Here is a 16412-nt window from a genome sequence, read left to right as displayed (position 1 = left end):
TTTCTATTCAGCAACTTGAAGTTGGCGCCTCCGACTGTGGCCTACAAAAACAAGCAATGATTTGTCCTTTACTGAAATTTGCATTTTCAGTAACGTACAGCTGCAGCTAGTCCATGGAGAAGCAGTAGTGGGCAGAACCACACATTTTCTAGCCACAACTGAAGTCAACCATACAGAAAGGTATTAGCAATGGTCATAAGCTTAGATAATGATTCCCAGTTCCCTGTTCATACTGTTGAATGGGGCCCTGCTTCTACCAAGTACAGTGGAAACTTTCAATCACTATAAATTCCACCTAAAACTCTATTCTCACAGCCAACAGGCCTTAGTGCAGAGCCAAAGGACTGCCTGCAAAGCTGCCAGGCAAAAGAGGGGACAGAAAGGGGGTGGTGTGGGTGTATGTGGGATGGGGGCTACGGAATGTGAGAGGGGAGAGAGTTGTGTTTGTGTATGTGAGTGTGATGAGAGAGAGAGCGAGCGGGAGAGAGATAGAAAGGGGAAGGGAAGGAAAGTAAACGGGCTGGTGTGGAGCAAATAGAGGAGTGTCTCCTTCAGAAATTGTGCCCATCCAACCCCTTATTGACATTATGGGCTACCTTGCCATATTGGTGGCATTCTTGGCATCATTCTGTTTATCTTTAGCATAACAATAGTCCATCTTTGACAACTATTTGTCTTTATTTTATTACTATTTTGTTAATTTTTAAGCTTTCACACAGATTAATCATACAAGTGATCATTATAATGTCAGCTTCATTTAAATGACACAATTTACAAATCACAAATGTCTTACAAATCAAACACCATGAAAATTGTGAGCACTTTTACATTGGTGTCTATTATATAGGCAATGTCCATTGTAGTAAAATTGGATTCCACATACGACATTGCGATATGTCAACATTAAGCAAAGAAAATACCATGTCAAATTTCTGCAGCCTACCTCTAGTGGTCATTCTAAGCAAATGCTGTTATTCCTGGCTTTATAGAGGAGTAAACTGCCATATTAGCTGGCAATATCTTGGATACGTCTGCCTGAACAGAGATCCGTCCTTCACAATCTATGGACATTCCTGGCATAATCTGAGTTATTTTGTACATCTTTGATATACAGTGGGCACCCTTAGTGACACTCTAGCTATCCGTGGTAAAGAGTGTCCCATCCCTGACATACTGAGGTTATTCATGGCAATCTTCTGGCTATCACAGGCCTAACTGTGGACCTTCTCAGACATTTACTGGGAATTCCCGGCCACATTCTGGCTGCCCCTGGTGTAATAAAGGGCCTTCCTAGATATATTTTGTGGCATGCATTCTGGCTATCCCAAACATAAAAGTGGCACATAGCTGACACATTGTAAGAATTCTTGATGGCATTCTGGATTATTCCTGGCATAATATTTAGGAGAGGTCTCACATTAGGTGGCATACAAGGTTACATTAAGACTATCCGTGGAAGAACATTGTCCCATAGGCAACATATAGAGGCATAGAGAGCATTCTTTATGACATTCTTGTGATCAACATCTTAATAATGGTCTGTTCTTCTTATTTTGGTCATTTGTGGCAACATTGTGGCAAAGCCTGCCATGGCACATCCTTGACATCTAATGGGCATCTGTACCAACTGTGGCTATGCATGAAATTAAAGTCACACATTCTTATGAACACTCAAGCTATCCCTGGAATAACAGCAACCAATCCAATCCAATCCAAAAATTCTTTATTTCGGCCACATGGGCCATAAAAGATGCAGTAAAAATACATATAAATAAAACACAATATATACAATAGAAGCCAACTGGACCTGCAATGTTAGAAAATACAAGGTAATATAAATTAACCAGACATTTTCTTCCTTATTATCCATGCTGCCATTAAGAATTTGGAAACCGCAAACACAATGTGGCCCAGGGTATTAGTTTTCATAACCCTGTAGGCCTGTAAATAGTTCCTGAAGCCCAGGTTCCGGCATAGAGGGGCTAACCAGCGCCTCCTCGGGCTCCGATAGACATGGCAACAGAACATTATGTGCAAGTCGTCCTCATCATTAGCTTTACAGCATGGGCAGAGCTTGTCACCCCCTAGCGACCATTTATAGGTAAAAACTTTAGTAGGGAGCGTACCAAACCTCCATTGCAGGAACAATTTCCTCGCCAAAAGAGGATGAATAAAATCCATAAAAGGTTCAAAAACATAAGAATTTTTGGATACTATAAAACGTCCCGTCAGGGTGCCACTGTCATAAGCATTGTCCATATCAGCAAGGCTTTTGATCTTATAGAGCTGTGCGAGGGTTTTGCGCGAGATCCTTCTACAACCCTGAGCTGGATCATCCCATAGGTCTGGCAATTTCAGGCTAGAGCATTCCGACTTAATGAATGCCAGCCAAGGGATCTTACCATTAACATCCAGCCTCATGACGTGTATAAGGTCCTGCCTATAGTGATGCAGTTCCTCGGTGGACCATATCCGATGCCAGAACTTCACCGGTTTCGCCCGTAGGTCCTCTGCAATTGACGGAAGGCCCAGGTCAAGTCTTAAGGGGAGGAGTGGTGTGCCTTGCGGGAGAGCAAGTAAACGTCTGAGGAAACAATTTTCCACCCCTACCATGACCTTCCCAGCTTTATGTCCCCACAGCTCACTGCCGTACAAGGCAGCTGCCTTCGCCTGAGTCCTATACATTTCCAGGGCCGGACTAACAGGCTTGAAGGTGGACTTATTGGACACCCTCAGGAGTGCGCCCGATAGCTGGGAAAGTTTCAACCTAGATCTTGCAACCTGGGAGTCCCATGTCAGATTTTCTTGAAGTGAAACCCCCAGATATATAAAGGTAGAGACCCTTTCAAGGCTAGTTTCCCCCAGTTTTGGATTGGGTCTGGTTTTGGTGGGGGGGTTGAAGATCATGAACTTAGTTTTTTCCGTGTTCACCTCCAACCCATGTTGTCGACAGAAGTGGCCAAAACCATCCACAATCCTCTGGATCCCCATAGGGGATTTGGAAAGAAGGAGGGTATCATCGGCAAACATTATTGCCGGGACCCTCCTTCCTGCCAAAACCGGGGCGTCATTGTCCCCAACTGCGTCAAGATGTTGAATGACGCTGTTAATGAACAGACAGAACAGTGTCGGTGCCAGAACACAGCCCTGTCTGACACCTCGGCGGACCGGGAATTTACCCGAGGGCTTACCATCCTTCCCACACCTCACTACCGCAAAGTTGTTCTCATGCAGCCTAATGATGATTCTAAGGAGGTGGGGGGGGTACTCCTAGCTTCTGCAGAACCTCCCATAACTTCCCCCTCGGGACCAGGTCGAAGGCTGACCTCAGGTCCACGAAGACCATGTACAGTCGACCTCCCTCTAGCGTGACCGTCTTCCAGTACAAGAGAAGGAGGCGAAAAATTTGGTCCATGGTCGACGTGTTCTTCCTGAAGCCAGCCTGAAGGGGGCTCATGATGTCATTGTCCTCGACCCAGTCTAGGAGATGGTCCAAGATGAGGCGCGCAAAGAGCTTTTGGGGCACATCTATAAGGCTTATAGGCCTGTAATTGGAGGGGAGCAGAGTAGAACCCTTCTTATGGATGGGCACAATCTCTGCCCCCAACCACGACCCAGGGATCGCCATACCTCCAAGAATGGCATTGAACAAAATGAGAAGGTATGGGCCCCAGATGTCCGGGTGGTGCCTAAATAGATCCCCGGGTAACCTATCCAGGCCTGGCGCCTTCCCCACTGCTAAGCGTTCTAGGGCAAGCTCCACTTCCCCCAGGGATAGTTCCATTCCAAGCTCCTGAGTACCCAAGGGCAATTGCAACTCTGCGGCCGGGCAGGAACTAGTATCTTGGTAAAGAGCCCCAAAGTGGGCCTCCCAGACCGCGGGGGCTATATTGGGCTCAATCGCATTACTAAGTTCCCCTGACCCATTGTTTACTAGGGCCCAGAATTTCCGGGAGTCCCTGAATTTGAGGGCATCATAAAGGTCCTGCCAATGATTCCAGTCCCACTCGGTCCTTGCAGCCGCCAGCACTGATTTATGGTGCTTCCTGAGGTCACGTACTTTGGCCTTGTCTGACCCCTCTTTTATTGCTGCGATGAGCTCAGATTTTGCTGCCCTGCATTCTGGGGTATACCAGGAGGGAACAGGGGTCCTTTCTTTCGGATTGGGACCTCCGGATGGAATACCTCGGCCAAGTCCCTCACTAAATCCTGGTGAATGTTTCCCAGTTTCTCGTAGTAATCTGGGGTTCTTGGTTCATTCAGGAGAGCATCCACCTCCATGAAGCTTGGGAGTGCCAGCTCATATAATTTCTTGATGGACTCTTCCGACCTCACCAACTTTCCCCACTTGACCCGGCGCCTGTTTGTGGTCAGGGACAAATCCCCCAGATCATCCCCTTGGCCAACTGGGGATGGGTCCGTCTTGGGCAGAGGGCACAAGATATTTAGGCAAAGGGCGTTGTGGTCGCTGTCTGACCTCTTAATTACCCTAAAGTCAAGCACTTTGGGCCAAAGTGTAATGTCCACCATGATGTAATCTAGCCTCGACTCATGGCCCCTCCTGTTGAAAGTACACACTGAGGGGGTATCGGAAGGGGTACGACCATTACACGCCCTCAGTGCGCAATTCAGGGTAAGGGACATGAGTTGTAAGGCTAGAGGGGACTATGCTTTAGGGTGAGGAGAAGATGAGGGTGGAACCCCCCAGTGGTCATCCTCGGCCGTAAGGACACCATCCAGTAGACCTTCCAGAGGTTCAAAGTGGCAATTGAAGTCTCCTCCAAGCACCACCTTGAAATCACCCGGAAGTTGGCCCAAGAAGGAGGCCAGATCATTTAAGGTAGGTGATTCGTTTTGCGAGGCCACTGGACGCGAGTAGACGTTGACAATGGCCCACGGAGTTTTGCCAGGCCAAGTGAGCCGCACACACTGGATGTCCTGCGAACGCGTGTGAACCTGCTCCGCCTGGCACCCAGTGTGACTCGCAATCCAGATTGCCAAGCCACCAGATGGCCTCCCCCTCCCAGCCCATTTGGCAGGGATTTCGAATACTTCAAACCCTCTCCTGGTCTGAGCGGCCCTCGCCCAAGTCTCCTGAAGGAGGAGTATATCACATCCACCTACCAGGCAATCCCATTCAGGAGAGCCTTCCTTGTTCGCGATTCCTGCCACATTCCAGGAGAGGATTCTCAATCCGGGATCAAGTGGCAGGATGCCCTGAGCTCCAGCAGGAGGTTGTGGGGTGACCGTGGGTAAACCAGCGTCTAGGGAACCAATTCCGCAGACAGCGATGGCAGCAGGGCCGGTCCGCTCCACTGCCCCTATTTGCGGAGTATGGGCAGACCCGATGTTAAGTGGGGGACCCAGTTGGCACAGATTGTCGTCCGTGTCAGCCCCTCGCTCATTAGCGGTGTGCAGCCGGGTTGGTTCCAACAAAGGGACCACACCCGATCCCACACAACTTTGCACATCATCCACCATCTTCCCAGGACCAGACAGAATTGCCCTGGTTTGTGGTCAATCGACCTGATCCAAACAGGAAAACCTGTTGTGATGTATGAAGTGTGCCTGGGCAGTTGGTAGGGAGTGCCTTGGTCTGTAGCGGGAGCCATCTACAGCAAAGCCCACCCTAGTCCACCCCTTCTCACTCCCTCCCACCGTGTTGCTACCACTGGGATAGAAATAAGAGAGGGGTACAAGTTCTATTTTGGACTTATCAGGCCTTACAAGCCAGTTGCAGATATAATTTGCAACGTGTGGGCTCCTAAAACTTAGGACGATGCAATCCCCTGACCTGTTCTTTGTAGTAGGGCCAATCCATGGGATCCTCCTTACCATCAGAACCTCACCCTTCAAGTTTGGAGGCAGCGGTCTATTAATGCTGAGCCAGCTTATAACCTTATTGCGTAGGGAGTCTTGAGACTCCCTAACACCACCAGTTAGCTCTGGAACTCCCACCATGATTGCCGTATATGGAACAGCTTCTGGGGGCAGGTTGACCACCCTGCGTCTATCAGGGGGGGGGGCAGGACCATCACTTGGGGCATTTATAGGACCCGCTGTCGCCCTTGACTGCGGCGCGAGTTGCGGCGCAGGGGGTAACTTAGATCTCCTGGGGGCCGGAACAGGGGGCCTAGGTGCTGGAGGTAACAAGGTGCGCGTCTGAGAAATAGGCGCACCATTTGCACTAGGCAATACCTTACTGGAAACCTGGGGCAATGTGGAAGGAAGTGAACTATTCCCAGGTGGTTCCCCGGTGGCTATAGGAACGTTTGTAGCTATACCAGGGCTTCTCCTAGTATGGTTATTTTCCCGGGACTGGAGTAGATTCTCTATAGCCTCTAATCTAACTGAGATGGGGTTTAACAGATTCTTAATAATAGCTGTAAGGGAATTAATTACTATATCTGAGCTATTGGAGGATACCCCACCAAAGATAAATGGACCCGCCGCCGCTGGTGATAACACAGGAGCTGGCGAGGCCACAAGATCCGACCCAGACCCAGATAGAATGAGCTCTGGGGAGACCGAAATATCTGTACTTTCTTCGAGGGATGATTCAGATACAACAATTTTTGCCCTTTTTGCCCTCTTTATTTCAGCAGGCCTTTTTCTTTTTAGAGGCTGTACCACCCCACTATCTACAGGGTCTGTTAACAGGACCGCTTGACCCGCTTCCAGCGTGTTTGGACCCATGTTGTCCAAAACAGCAGAATGGTCAGAAAACCCCGATGGCCGTGGGGAATCCTGATCCCTCTGCGTTACAGGAGTTCTTAACTGTCGAAGCACCGACTCAATAGTCTGGTCAATGCTGTCCAGTAAAGACATATGGGTAGCGTCCATAGTGATGGGTGTACTAACATCATTTGAGGCAGATTCCCCAAGGTCCAAGAACACACTTTCAGGACCCATCTCAAGGTGAGAGTCCGTGGATGAATGACACTTACTGATTTGGGAGCTCGCCTTGGGGAAAAATTTTTCCAAAGTGCTTACGCCTTGTTGCACAGACTTACTCCTTAATGCTCTGGACGCCATATTGGGGTGAATAATGGGGCAATTTAGCGGGGGCGTTAGAGGGGGGGCCCGGACCGGTCTCTCCCGGCCTCTAACGGCCTCAAACGGCCCGCTCTTTGCCCGGTCTTCGCCCCGGTGACCGCCCCGCGCGCGTCCCGCTGCGCGCGTGAGGAGGTTCTCCTATGTATGGCAATGGGGCGTGGCACAGGGAGGGGGCGCGAGGCGCGGCGGGAAGAGGAACCAGCTGGCGATGGCAAATGGACTGCTGGTCCTCGCAGTCCCGCTCGCCTGCGCCTCTCACCTCCGCTGCGGCCGGTCCAGGAATCAGCAATCCCCCAGCAGTGCGTAGGCTCCCAAACACGAGCAGAACAGGCAAAAGTCCCAACTCCTTACTCGAGCGGCACCCGCGGAGCGGGGGCCGCGAGGAGTGAAGAGCACTTCCAGGTAGGGGGGCGTGGCACTGGGAGGGGGCGCGAGGCGCGGCGGGAAGAGGAACCAGCTGGCGAAGGCAAATGGACTGCTGGTCCTCGCAGTCCCGCTCGCCTGCGCCTCTCACCTCCGCTGCGGCCGGTCCAGGAATCAGCAATCCCCCAGCAGTGCGTAGGCTCCCAAACACGAGCAGAACAGGCAAAAGTCCCAACTCCTTACTCGAGCGGCACCCGCGGAGCGGGGGCCGCGAGGAGTGAAGAGCACTTCCAGGTAGGGGGGGGTGGCACTGGGAGGGGGCGCGAGGCGCGGCGGGAAGAGGAACCAGCTGGCGATGGCAAATGGACTGCTGGTCCTCGCAGTCCCGCTCGCCTGCGCCTCTCACCTCCGCTGCGGCCGGTCCAGGAATCAGCAATCCCCCAGCAGTGCGTAGGCTCCCAAACACGAGCAGAACAGGCAAAAGTCCCAACTCCGGTCTCGAGCGGCACCCGCGGAGCGGGGGCCGCGAGGAGTGAAGAGCACTTCCAGGTAGGGGGGCGTGGCACTGGGAGGGGGCGCGAGGCGCGGCGGGAAGAGGAACCAGCTGGCGATGGCAAATGGACTGCTGGTCCTCGCAGTCCCGCTCGCCTGCGCCTCTCACCTCCGCTGCGGCCGGTCCAGGAATCAGCAATCCCCCAGCAGTGCGTAGGCTCCCAAACACGAGCAGAACAGGCAAAAGTCCCAACTCCTTACTCGAGCGGCACCCCATAACAGCAACCCATTCTTCGATGCACTCTGGGATTTCTTGGCAACATAGGGGCAGATGTATCATCCGTTTTTTTTGTCGCAAACGCTGCGATTCGCAAAATAACAGCGTTTGTGACAAAAAAAACGGGATTTGGAATGTATCATGCAAAAAGCCTCGCAATATTAAGGATTCGCAAATTTTGCGATTCCTTAATATTGCGAGGCTTTTAAGAAATGGCAAATTGCAATTTCTTATTTGAAATGTATTAAGCATTTCAGTGTTGCGATTTTTGACTAAGAATTCGCAAATTACCACCAACTTGTAGTTGGTGGTAATTGGCGAATTCTTTTCAAAATGCACTTTTTTAAAATTCTAAAGGTGCCATATGACGCTCATACATGCCCAGCATGTATGTGCGCCATATGCGCACACATGTCAAATTAAGGGGTGCAGCAGGGTGTCCTTAAGACACCCTTGCACCCTTGAAATTATTCTCAATTTGCGATTAGCAAATTGCTAATCGCAAATTGAGAATAATTTCACATTAATTCCTATGGGCCTCCTGGCCCATAGTAATGAATGGGAAATTATTCCTTAATTGCGATTAGCAATTTGCTAATCGCAATTAAGGAATTTTAAGAAATCGCTAAAAAATAGCGAATTTCTACATACATACCATTTTGCACTTCTCAAATAGCGATTCCTTAAAAATCGCTATTTGAGAATCGCAAAATGGTATCTTGATACATCTGCCCCATAGTATCTATCCATTGCACAATAGTGAAACTAGCACAAACATGACCATCTTGACTTATTGTGCTTCTTTGTGACCAAATGCTGGTGAAACTGGTGTTGTATCTGGTCAATGACAAGATGATATGCTAGGACCAAGCTTATGTTTTCAAATAATTACTATCTGTCATTTCAGTGCAAAAATTGTATTTTTATGTAAATGGTAAGCTTTTGTTTGTGCGAATTGAGGTTGTTTTTCTAAAACAACAATTTGTATTTCACACTAAAATGCCTAGATTTTGAGAACATGGCATGATGATGCCTAAGGTAGACTGCATGCACACAATAAATCCAATTACATCTGATAGTATCTGAAGGATAGTGCATACGGTTTTTGGTTACTTGGTACCCAAAGGGCACTGTCTAATATGGCTGCCATTTCATGACTTGTGGGAGGAATATCATCTGCACTGATAATTCATTCTATGATATCACTACAACTGCCAGAAGCCTGAACATCCAAGATTAGTGTAACCTGTTTAATGCTGTATGTTCTATGTAAGTGAGCAATTGTACAGGCCTGTGTATCACCTTTGATTTTTCAGCCTTTTCCCTTCCAAGTAGATTTCAAGAAATGAGTTGTGACTAAGGATCTATGTGGAAGGGACAGGATAGAATAATGAATTAAAGGAAGATGTTAATAACATTTGAAAATGATAGGCCATGTGATATGCAAAGACAGAATGTATTATTACATGTAATACATACAATCCTAAAGTTGATGTTTGGAGAAGCTGTGCAAAAAATCAAATGCTTTGCGACTATTTTCTATGTTTTCTTGGGCTAGGTTACCTTCAACAAATAAGGAGAGGTTAAGGAATATTGCAAAGCTACCCCTTTGGAATATCAGGATGCTTTGCCAATTTTTATGGTAACTTTAAACTACACAATTTGGCATTTTATTTTGCCAACATTTTCTTGCACAGCTAGGGTTAATCCACGTCTCACTAAAAGAAGTCAGGCATCTAATAATGTCCCACTATTTTCAATGTTTACCAGCTGCTATTGAAGATTGATTCTTTGGAGGAGAAAGAAATGTTCTTGAAAATAAACCAGAAGAAGCTAGCTTAAATGGGGAAACCTAATGCAACTTCTTGATAGCATTGGCTATTATATGTGTAATTGCCTGGTTGTACGCAGCTTATTGTCATGCAAAGCCACATACATGTTCTGCTGTTTAGAGGAGAAGGACTAATCATTTCCTCTTCCCATTGAGGATGTTCTAAGCCTGGATAAGGCAGTGGTGTGCTTGAAACAGTTTCAACCAAAATGCTAAATCACACAGAAATTGGACTGACACCTATAATGCATTACTACCTCATTTATGTTTCAGGCCAATATTTCAATAAAAGTGGCTCATTTGCTAACACCCTACCAAGTATGAGGTTTCAGAGTAGAAAAGTTATGCACTCTTAATTCTAGCTCTTCAACATGAATATTTTCTTACAATCGATTAAAAAGATCTCCGCCTATTGTGGCATCCAAGAAAATATTTAAAATTATTATTTTTACATTTCTGAGAACATATCAGTAAAGGTATCTTTTTCAGTTTGTAGCAATTTGTAACTTTCAGATCAGCACTAATAGTTACATTTGGTAGAGACAAAAACATATACACACACCCATTTAACAAAAAACATCTGGTAACTTAGTCATTGCATCAAGGTTTTATGAACCATGAACTTTGTGATTCCAGAATGCCCTGCAGCTTCAGGTATCTAATTTTAGAGGACTACAAATTGCTCTTTATCAGTCTAAATGCATCTACTCTGTTGGCTTCCTGGGTGGAGGTCAAGTGGTTTATGCTTTCAAAAAAATACCCCATATCTTGAACTAGAATTGACCTTTCGCAGCTTTCGCAAATTTGGTTTTATGTATATAAACTTGGAAAGGAGGCTTGTCCTATCATGGTATCTTCCCTGTGATCCAAGCCAATCTAGAAGTGGCTGTCAAAGATAACGGCTCTTTAAGTTGCCTTCTAAGGTATTGTAGGTACAGAAACATTTTCTAGAAACAAAAGTGGTTGATTTTCCCCTAGGGCATTTGAACCTCGGTTTGCCCAGCAAGTGGCTTGTAGCTTTTTGTTAACCTGCAATTAAGTAGCAGACTATTTATCGAGCAACGGACTGCCTAGATAATGAATAGCCAGATCTCACACACCCATAATTCTAATGCGGTTTTGATTTTGAAGCGTCTTGTCCCATTTAGGTGATCTCAGTCCTCTCTTTATACCTCCAGGGTGAAGCAAAAGCCTTTGGCGAGAAAGAACTAAGGCAAAAAGAATGCCTGATTTATATGAAAATATGAAATAATCTTAGCTAAAAATGAGATGCGAAACCTCAAAGATACATTATTAATGTGAAATACTGTTCATGTCTCCTTGGTATGAAGGACATGAATGTCACTCATCCTACCAGCAGATGTAATTGTCACTAGCGACCCTACTTTCCCTGAAATGTGCTATACGTTTGCTTTATTCATGGTCCCCAAAGACAGTTCAGACAGATATGTCAAACTATGTTCAGTTCAGAAAGAGGTACAGGCTATTCAAAAATAGAGACGCCCAAAGATTCCCAGGCTATTGACCTTCTAGTTAACAGTGACACGAGATGGCACTTCTGTATCTTTAGGTGAATCAGGCATGAACAACAAAATAACTCATGAGATGTTTTTTCCAAAGGCATAAATCCAAAGCCTTGTGAGGGTAAGTCCCTGAGAAGTACTTGATATATTCAACTTACTGCTACTGAAAACAGCATATGTGCAGAAAAAAGAAAAAATATATGAAAATAAAAAATTCAAATAAAAAACACTCCCTTTTTAAAACAGTGAAAAAATGGCACCGCCTAAAAATGGAAAGAGCTAGACAAGCCGAACCCTGTATCCTGTCAGATTGTTGGATAAAAAGAACTGTGTGTGGCTCTTGCTGATGCATAAATAAAGTGAAGAAAAGCACAACTATGTTTGATGCTGGATATTTAAGGTGAAAATATCCTTTTAAAGAAGCTTTTCCGAGTCCTGCATGGTGCTTAAGCAGTTCCTAACAACTGAGAAGGAGTGAGAACAGAACATCAAAATAGAAAAATACTTACAAAGATCACTTAAATATTTCAAAATGACAGTAAAACTACTTACAGACAGCTGTGTTGTCGTCTCAATACAAATAGGTTTAGGTTTTTCAGCAGGAGGACTGCAACATTTTCTCCGTCGGTTCACAAAATCAAGATCTTTGCCTCCTTCCAAACCAACAGATGAGCGGTCAATGTTCTTTTCATTTTTCTTTGAATTATCAGTTTTCTGGTTTCCTGTTTAAAAAAAAAAAAAATGAACTTTTCATGCATTCTCCCATATAGAAAGGATAACTGGAATTGAGCAGTTATGTAGCTGTAGCATATTCCACATAATTAGGGATTTGTTGCGTGCCACATAGTTCACCATCTGCTGCATAATTTTCAGATTTTAACAAAAAATATTGTTTACAGCTCAAAACGATCAAAAGCTACTAAAACATGGCGGCACATGTTGCAAAATGGAAGGCCCTTCACAAAGGCTGACTGGTCACTTTTCTGTCTCTTAGTACTGTATTTGGTTGTTAAACTAGCACCAATGAAGAGAAATCTTAGGCCACACAATGTTAAAACGTGTAAAATTGATACAATAATGAAGTAAAATGATCACACAAAGTGCCGCTTGATTAGCCTTTTTTTGACTGGTTATTTAGTCAAACTTGCTGTATAATTTGGTCCACCCGCTGCATAATTGCAGTGGCTCTGAATATACATTTAAATATGCATCCTGTAAAGTTACTTTTATGAAATAGTAGGTATGCACAGTGGATATTAATTTTAATTCTCAAAACTATTGGAATAATCGGAAGTTGGTTACAATCAGAAGGATCCCACAAATAAACTTAAGGAGAAATGGAAGGCGAAAGTGGGAGAGATGGACGAACAGGACTGGCAGGAGGCGCTGGCATCCCCACGGGAGGTGGTGACTCCCTCCAGAATAAAGCTTGTGCGACTTAAAATACTGCACAGAACATACTACACGCGAACTACATTACACAAAATAGGAAAGGCGAATACAACACTTTGCCTGAGGGGTTGTGGTCTCCAGGGTACTTTCTACCACACAATATGGGACTGTACCCGCATCACTCAATATTGGAGGGCGGTTCTGGCCACGATCACCCAGGTATGTGGATTCGAGGTCCCACCCGAACTACGGAGATGCCTGCTTAAAGTGTGGGAGCCCACAGATCTCAACCACGCAGAACATAATTGGGCAACCCTAGGTATCACACTTACAAAGAGGAATATTGCACAACACTGGGTAGCACCAACGATCCCCTCCCACCAGCAGTGGTTTTGTGACCTAGACAGTGCAATGGTTGTGGAAAGGGCGGTCTTTATTAATAGGGAATGCCCCCGAAAATGGTTACGAGTATGGGGGAAGTGGAATACATTTCGGGGAAACATATGTGCCCCACCACCCAAGGACTCAGATCCGGACTTGAGTGACTGAAAAGCTGGTAGTATGTACACCATGGGTAGTCCTCCATGAAAGGCAGGGGAGTTTTCAAGATTGTACGACGGTTGGATGGGTGTAAATGTACTACTATTTATATTTGTTGTGTACAGTGGTATTGCTTCATATGTCATGTCAATGGCAACTGTAATAGTCAATGATGGTGACCATTTCTACTTGATGTATATGACTTCAATAACAATATTTTCTTTAAAACAAACTATTGGAATAATGGTGGCAGTTGGAGTGGATCAAAGCATTAAAATTACTTTACTAGCTGTATTTTTAAGACTTTTCAGTTCTGCTGAATTAAATGAAGATGTGCATCACCTTATGCACCTCAGTTATTTCTTCAAATGAAATTTAAGGGAACCTGTAGGTGATTAGTATTTGTTGTAAATATTTATTTATAATTGGCATTGTGTCTGTGTGAAAACCAACTCCTTATTTTACAATGCTAGCAATTATGGTATGTTGTCTTATGCAACAGGCTTCTATCCCAAGTTCCCTGACATGTGCTTTATGAGATGATAGCATGTTGGTTACAAAAGAGTGATAGACTCTCCTGGGAGGTTGGGGTACCCCAAAGTGGTACTCCTTTTAACATGGTCCCCATGAGCGAACATGGCACTACTAACAGCCTTTTTACCTGAATCCCGGCGAGAAGACCTCCTATTGGCTCTTCTTTGTAACCCTTGATGTATAGTATGTTAAGTTCAATCAACCTCATTCTCCTCGATTGTATTTCAAGCGTGCACGAGAGTGACTGGGTACATGTGAGTTGAGGTATCCATCTTGGGGTCCCCTTCTGTGTGTACATAACTACTGATGACGTAGGGTCTTCATAAAGCAGTAATCTGAGTTAGCAGTTTCCCATTTTCCTGCATCTTACGCTGAGTTACTCCTCAGATGCTCCCACCCACTACTGTAAAGTCAAATGCACATCCTAACTGGGTTCATGTTAAGGGAGGATGGACCCTTTGTTGCTCTGGGTGGAATAAATACCCCTTCCAGCACGTCATAGTAGGATATGGCCACAGCAATTACTGATCAATGGCTGCAACCAGGAAGCAAGGTCATGGTGCACAACTCCTACAGAAAGTATAAGCTGCCAATCCATTCCCCTCTCGGTGCTTCCCCTTCCTGCGTATCCTCCGCATCTTGGGCTTTATATTGTGAATCACATCTAGGATGAGAATTCACAACCTGAGGGTAGCAGATACACATGGAAATATGTATCATGTAGATGTAGCCAAAAGAAACAAAAAAATATGCAATAATTTCAAATCAGACAAGACATTTGGTTGAGCCGACTGTGGCAAGGACTGAATCGACTCTGACCTCTCTAACATTTCCAATTTTCAGCTTTCCACTTGGAAGAAGCTCTACTCACCCATTTAGTGAAAGTGAAAGCTTGGGTGTCTTCCATTTAAGATAGAGGGACTATATGTCTAGAACTGAAGAGCGGCATACAGCCTTGAAAGCTTGAAGTCTACCTTGCACTGCCGGAACCCAAGACCCTGTGAGTCTGCAATGCTGTAAGGGACTTTGCCATCAGTATTGGTGCAACTAGAAAGGGCTATGTTTACTGCCCAGCTCGACATAAGGAAACTGATAAACTCCAGTAGTCTGCTTGAAGAGCCAGCCTTGCTGATGTGAGGAAGACAAGGTAGTGTGATATAGCACAGCAAGTGACACAGCATTGTTGTGAGCCCCAGATCCAACGACTCTGTGTGAGGTCAACATGTGACTGCAACCTGGCACCATAGGAGGTGGACCATTGTTGTGAACCTCAGTACTCTGAGAGTGGACACACCCCTCCCCACTTTCTGTAGGCAGAAGTTAGGTGTGAATGAGCCTCTGACTCCCCGGGTGGTGGCTCTTCATTACTGTGAGCAAAAGGAACCTCATCAAGAGCCACTGATCAAGAGCTGGAAGCCCACCTAACTACTGTGAGTTGGTTAAAAAACGAGTCTTTCCGACATCTCCGTGATCACTTAAGAAATCTGCGACTTCCATGGTACAGTCATCTGCAACCATGAACCAACAGTGTCCATCCTCCAAGTACTACAAAGGAGCTAGCACCATCAGAAAGGTGCCCAAAATTAATAACGCTTCAGATGCAATGCTATCGGACTGCATTATGGTGACTGTGGTGCCCTACCTATACGAGCCCAAGCAGTACCATTGCCCAACAATGTCCATCCTCCCACAAGCAGTGCCATTGCCCAACAGTGTCCATCCTCCCACAAGCAGTGCCATTGCCCAACAGTGTCCATCCTCCAAGTACTGCAAAGGAGCTAGCACCATCAGAAAGGTGCCCAAAATTAATAATGCTTCAGATGCAATGCTATCGGACTGCATTATGGTGACTGTGGCACCCTACCTATACGAGCACAAGCAGTATCATTGCAGAGACCCTGTACACTAGCAAGATACTGCAACCATATTAAGCCATACACACAGACGTACGTCCCTTTTTCTTTTTTTAAACGTATTTTATTGGTTTTAGATATATGATACATTAATCATACATCAACATCTCACTTATACCCCACAGCCCCTCTCAGCACTATCTCTACTTCCCGTTTCATCCTATCCTCTCTTCGTTATTCATGCTGTTCCACATGGTGAAGAGACAGTACTAAGCCTCGTTGATGTGCCAATGCACTAAGTCCAGCCCCTATTTTACCTCCCCCCTACCCAACTCCCTCCTCCCCCCTCCCTCTGCACCGGTGTGTGTAACTGCTATCTGCTGCATCTATCTTACATTGCTTTGCGGCCATATTCTATATCATTCCACTGTGTATCTATTGTACCTAGGGGACACCATTCACCTCCGCTTCCTTAGTTTCTGTGCCCCCTCGCTGGATCTCCGATAATGTCTGTACCAACGCCTCCCATGCTTTCGCCGAATCGAGCGCCT

The 16412-nt window shown here is 45.9% G+C and overlaps 1 protein-coding gene across 2 annotated transcripts in view; it reads right to left on the bottom strand.

Moving 5' to 3' along the window:
• Positions 1–16412, bottom strand: part of SENP7 (SUMO specific peptidase 7) — a 1147653-nt gene that overhangs the window by 881029 nt on the left and 250212 nt on the right. For both annotated transcript variants that reach the window (XM_078657763.1, XM_078657764.1), the window contains exon 6: positions 12095–12264. In XM_078657763.1, the coding sequence (XP_078513889.1) occupies positions 12095–12264 (170 nt within the window). The remainder of the gene's footprint in view (positions 1–12094; positions 12265–16412) is intronic.

Source organism: Lissotriton helveticus, chromosome 8, assembly GCF_964261635.1.
Source record: "Lissotriton helveticus chromosome 8, aLisHel1.1, whole genome shotgun sequence".
Lineage (NCBI taxonomy): Eukaryota > Metazoa > Chordata > Amphibia > Caudata > Salamandridae > Lissotriton > Lissotriton helveticus.
This window is presented reverse-complemented; position numbering and strand designations above follow the sequence as displayed.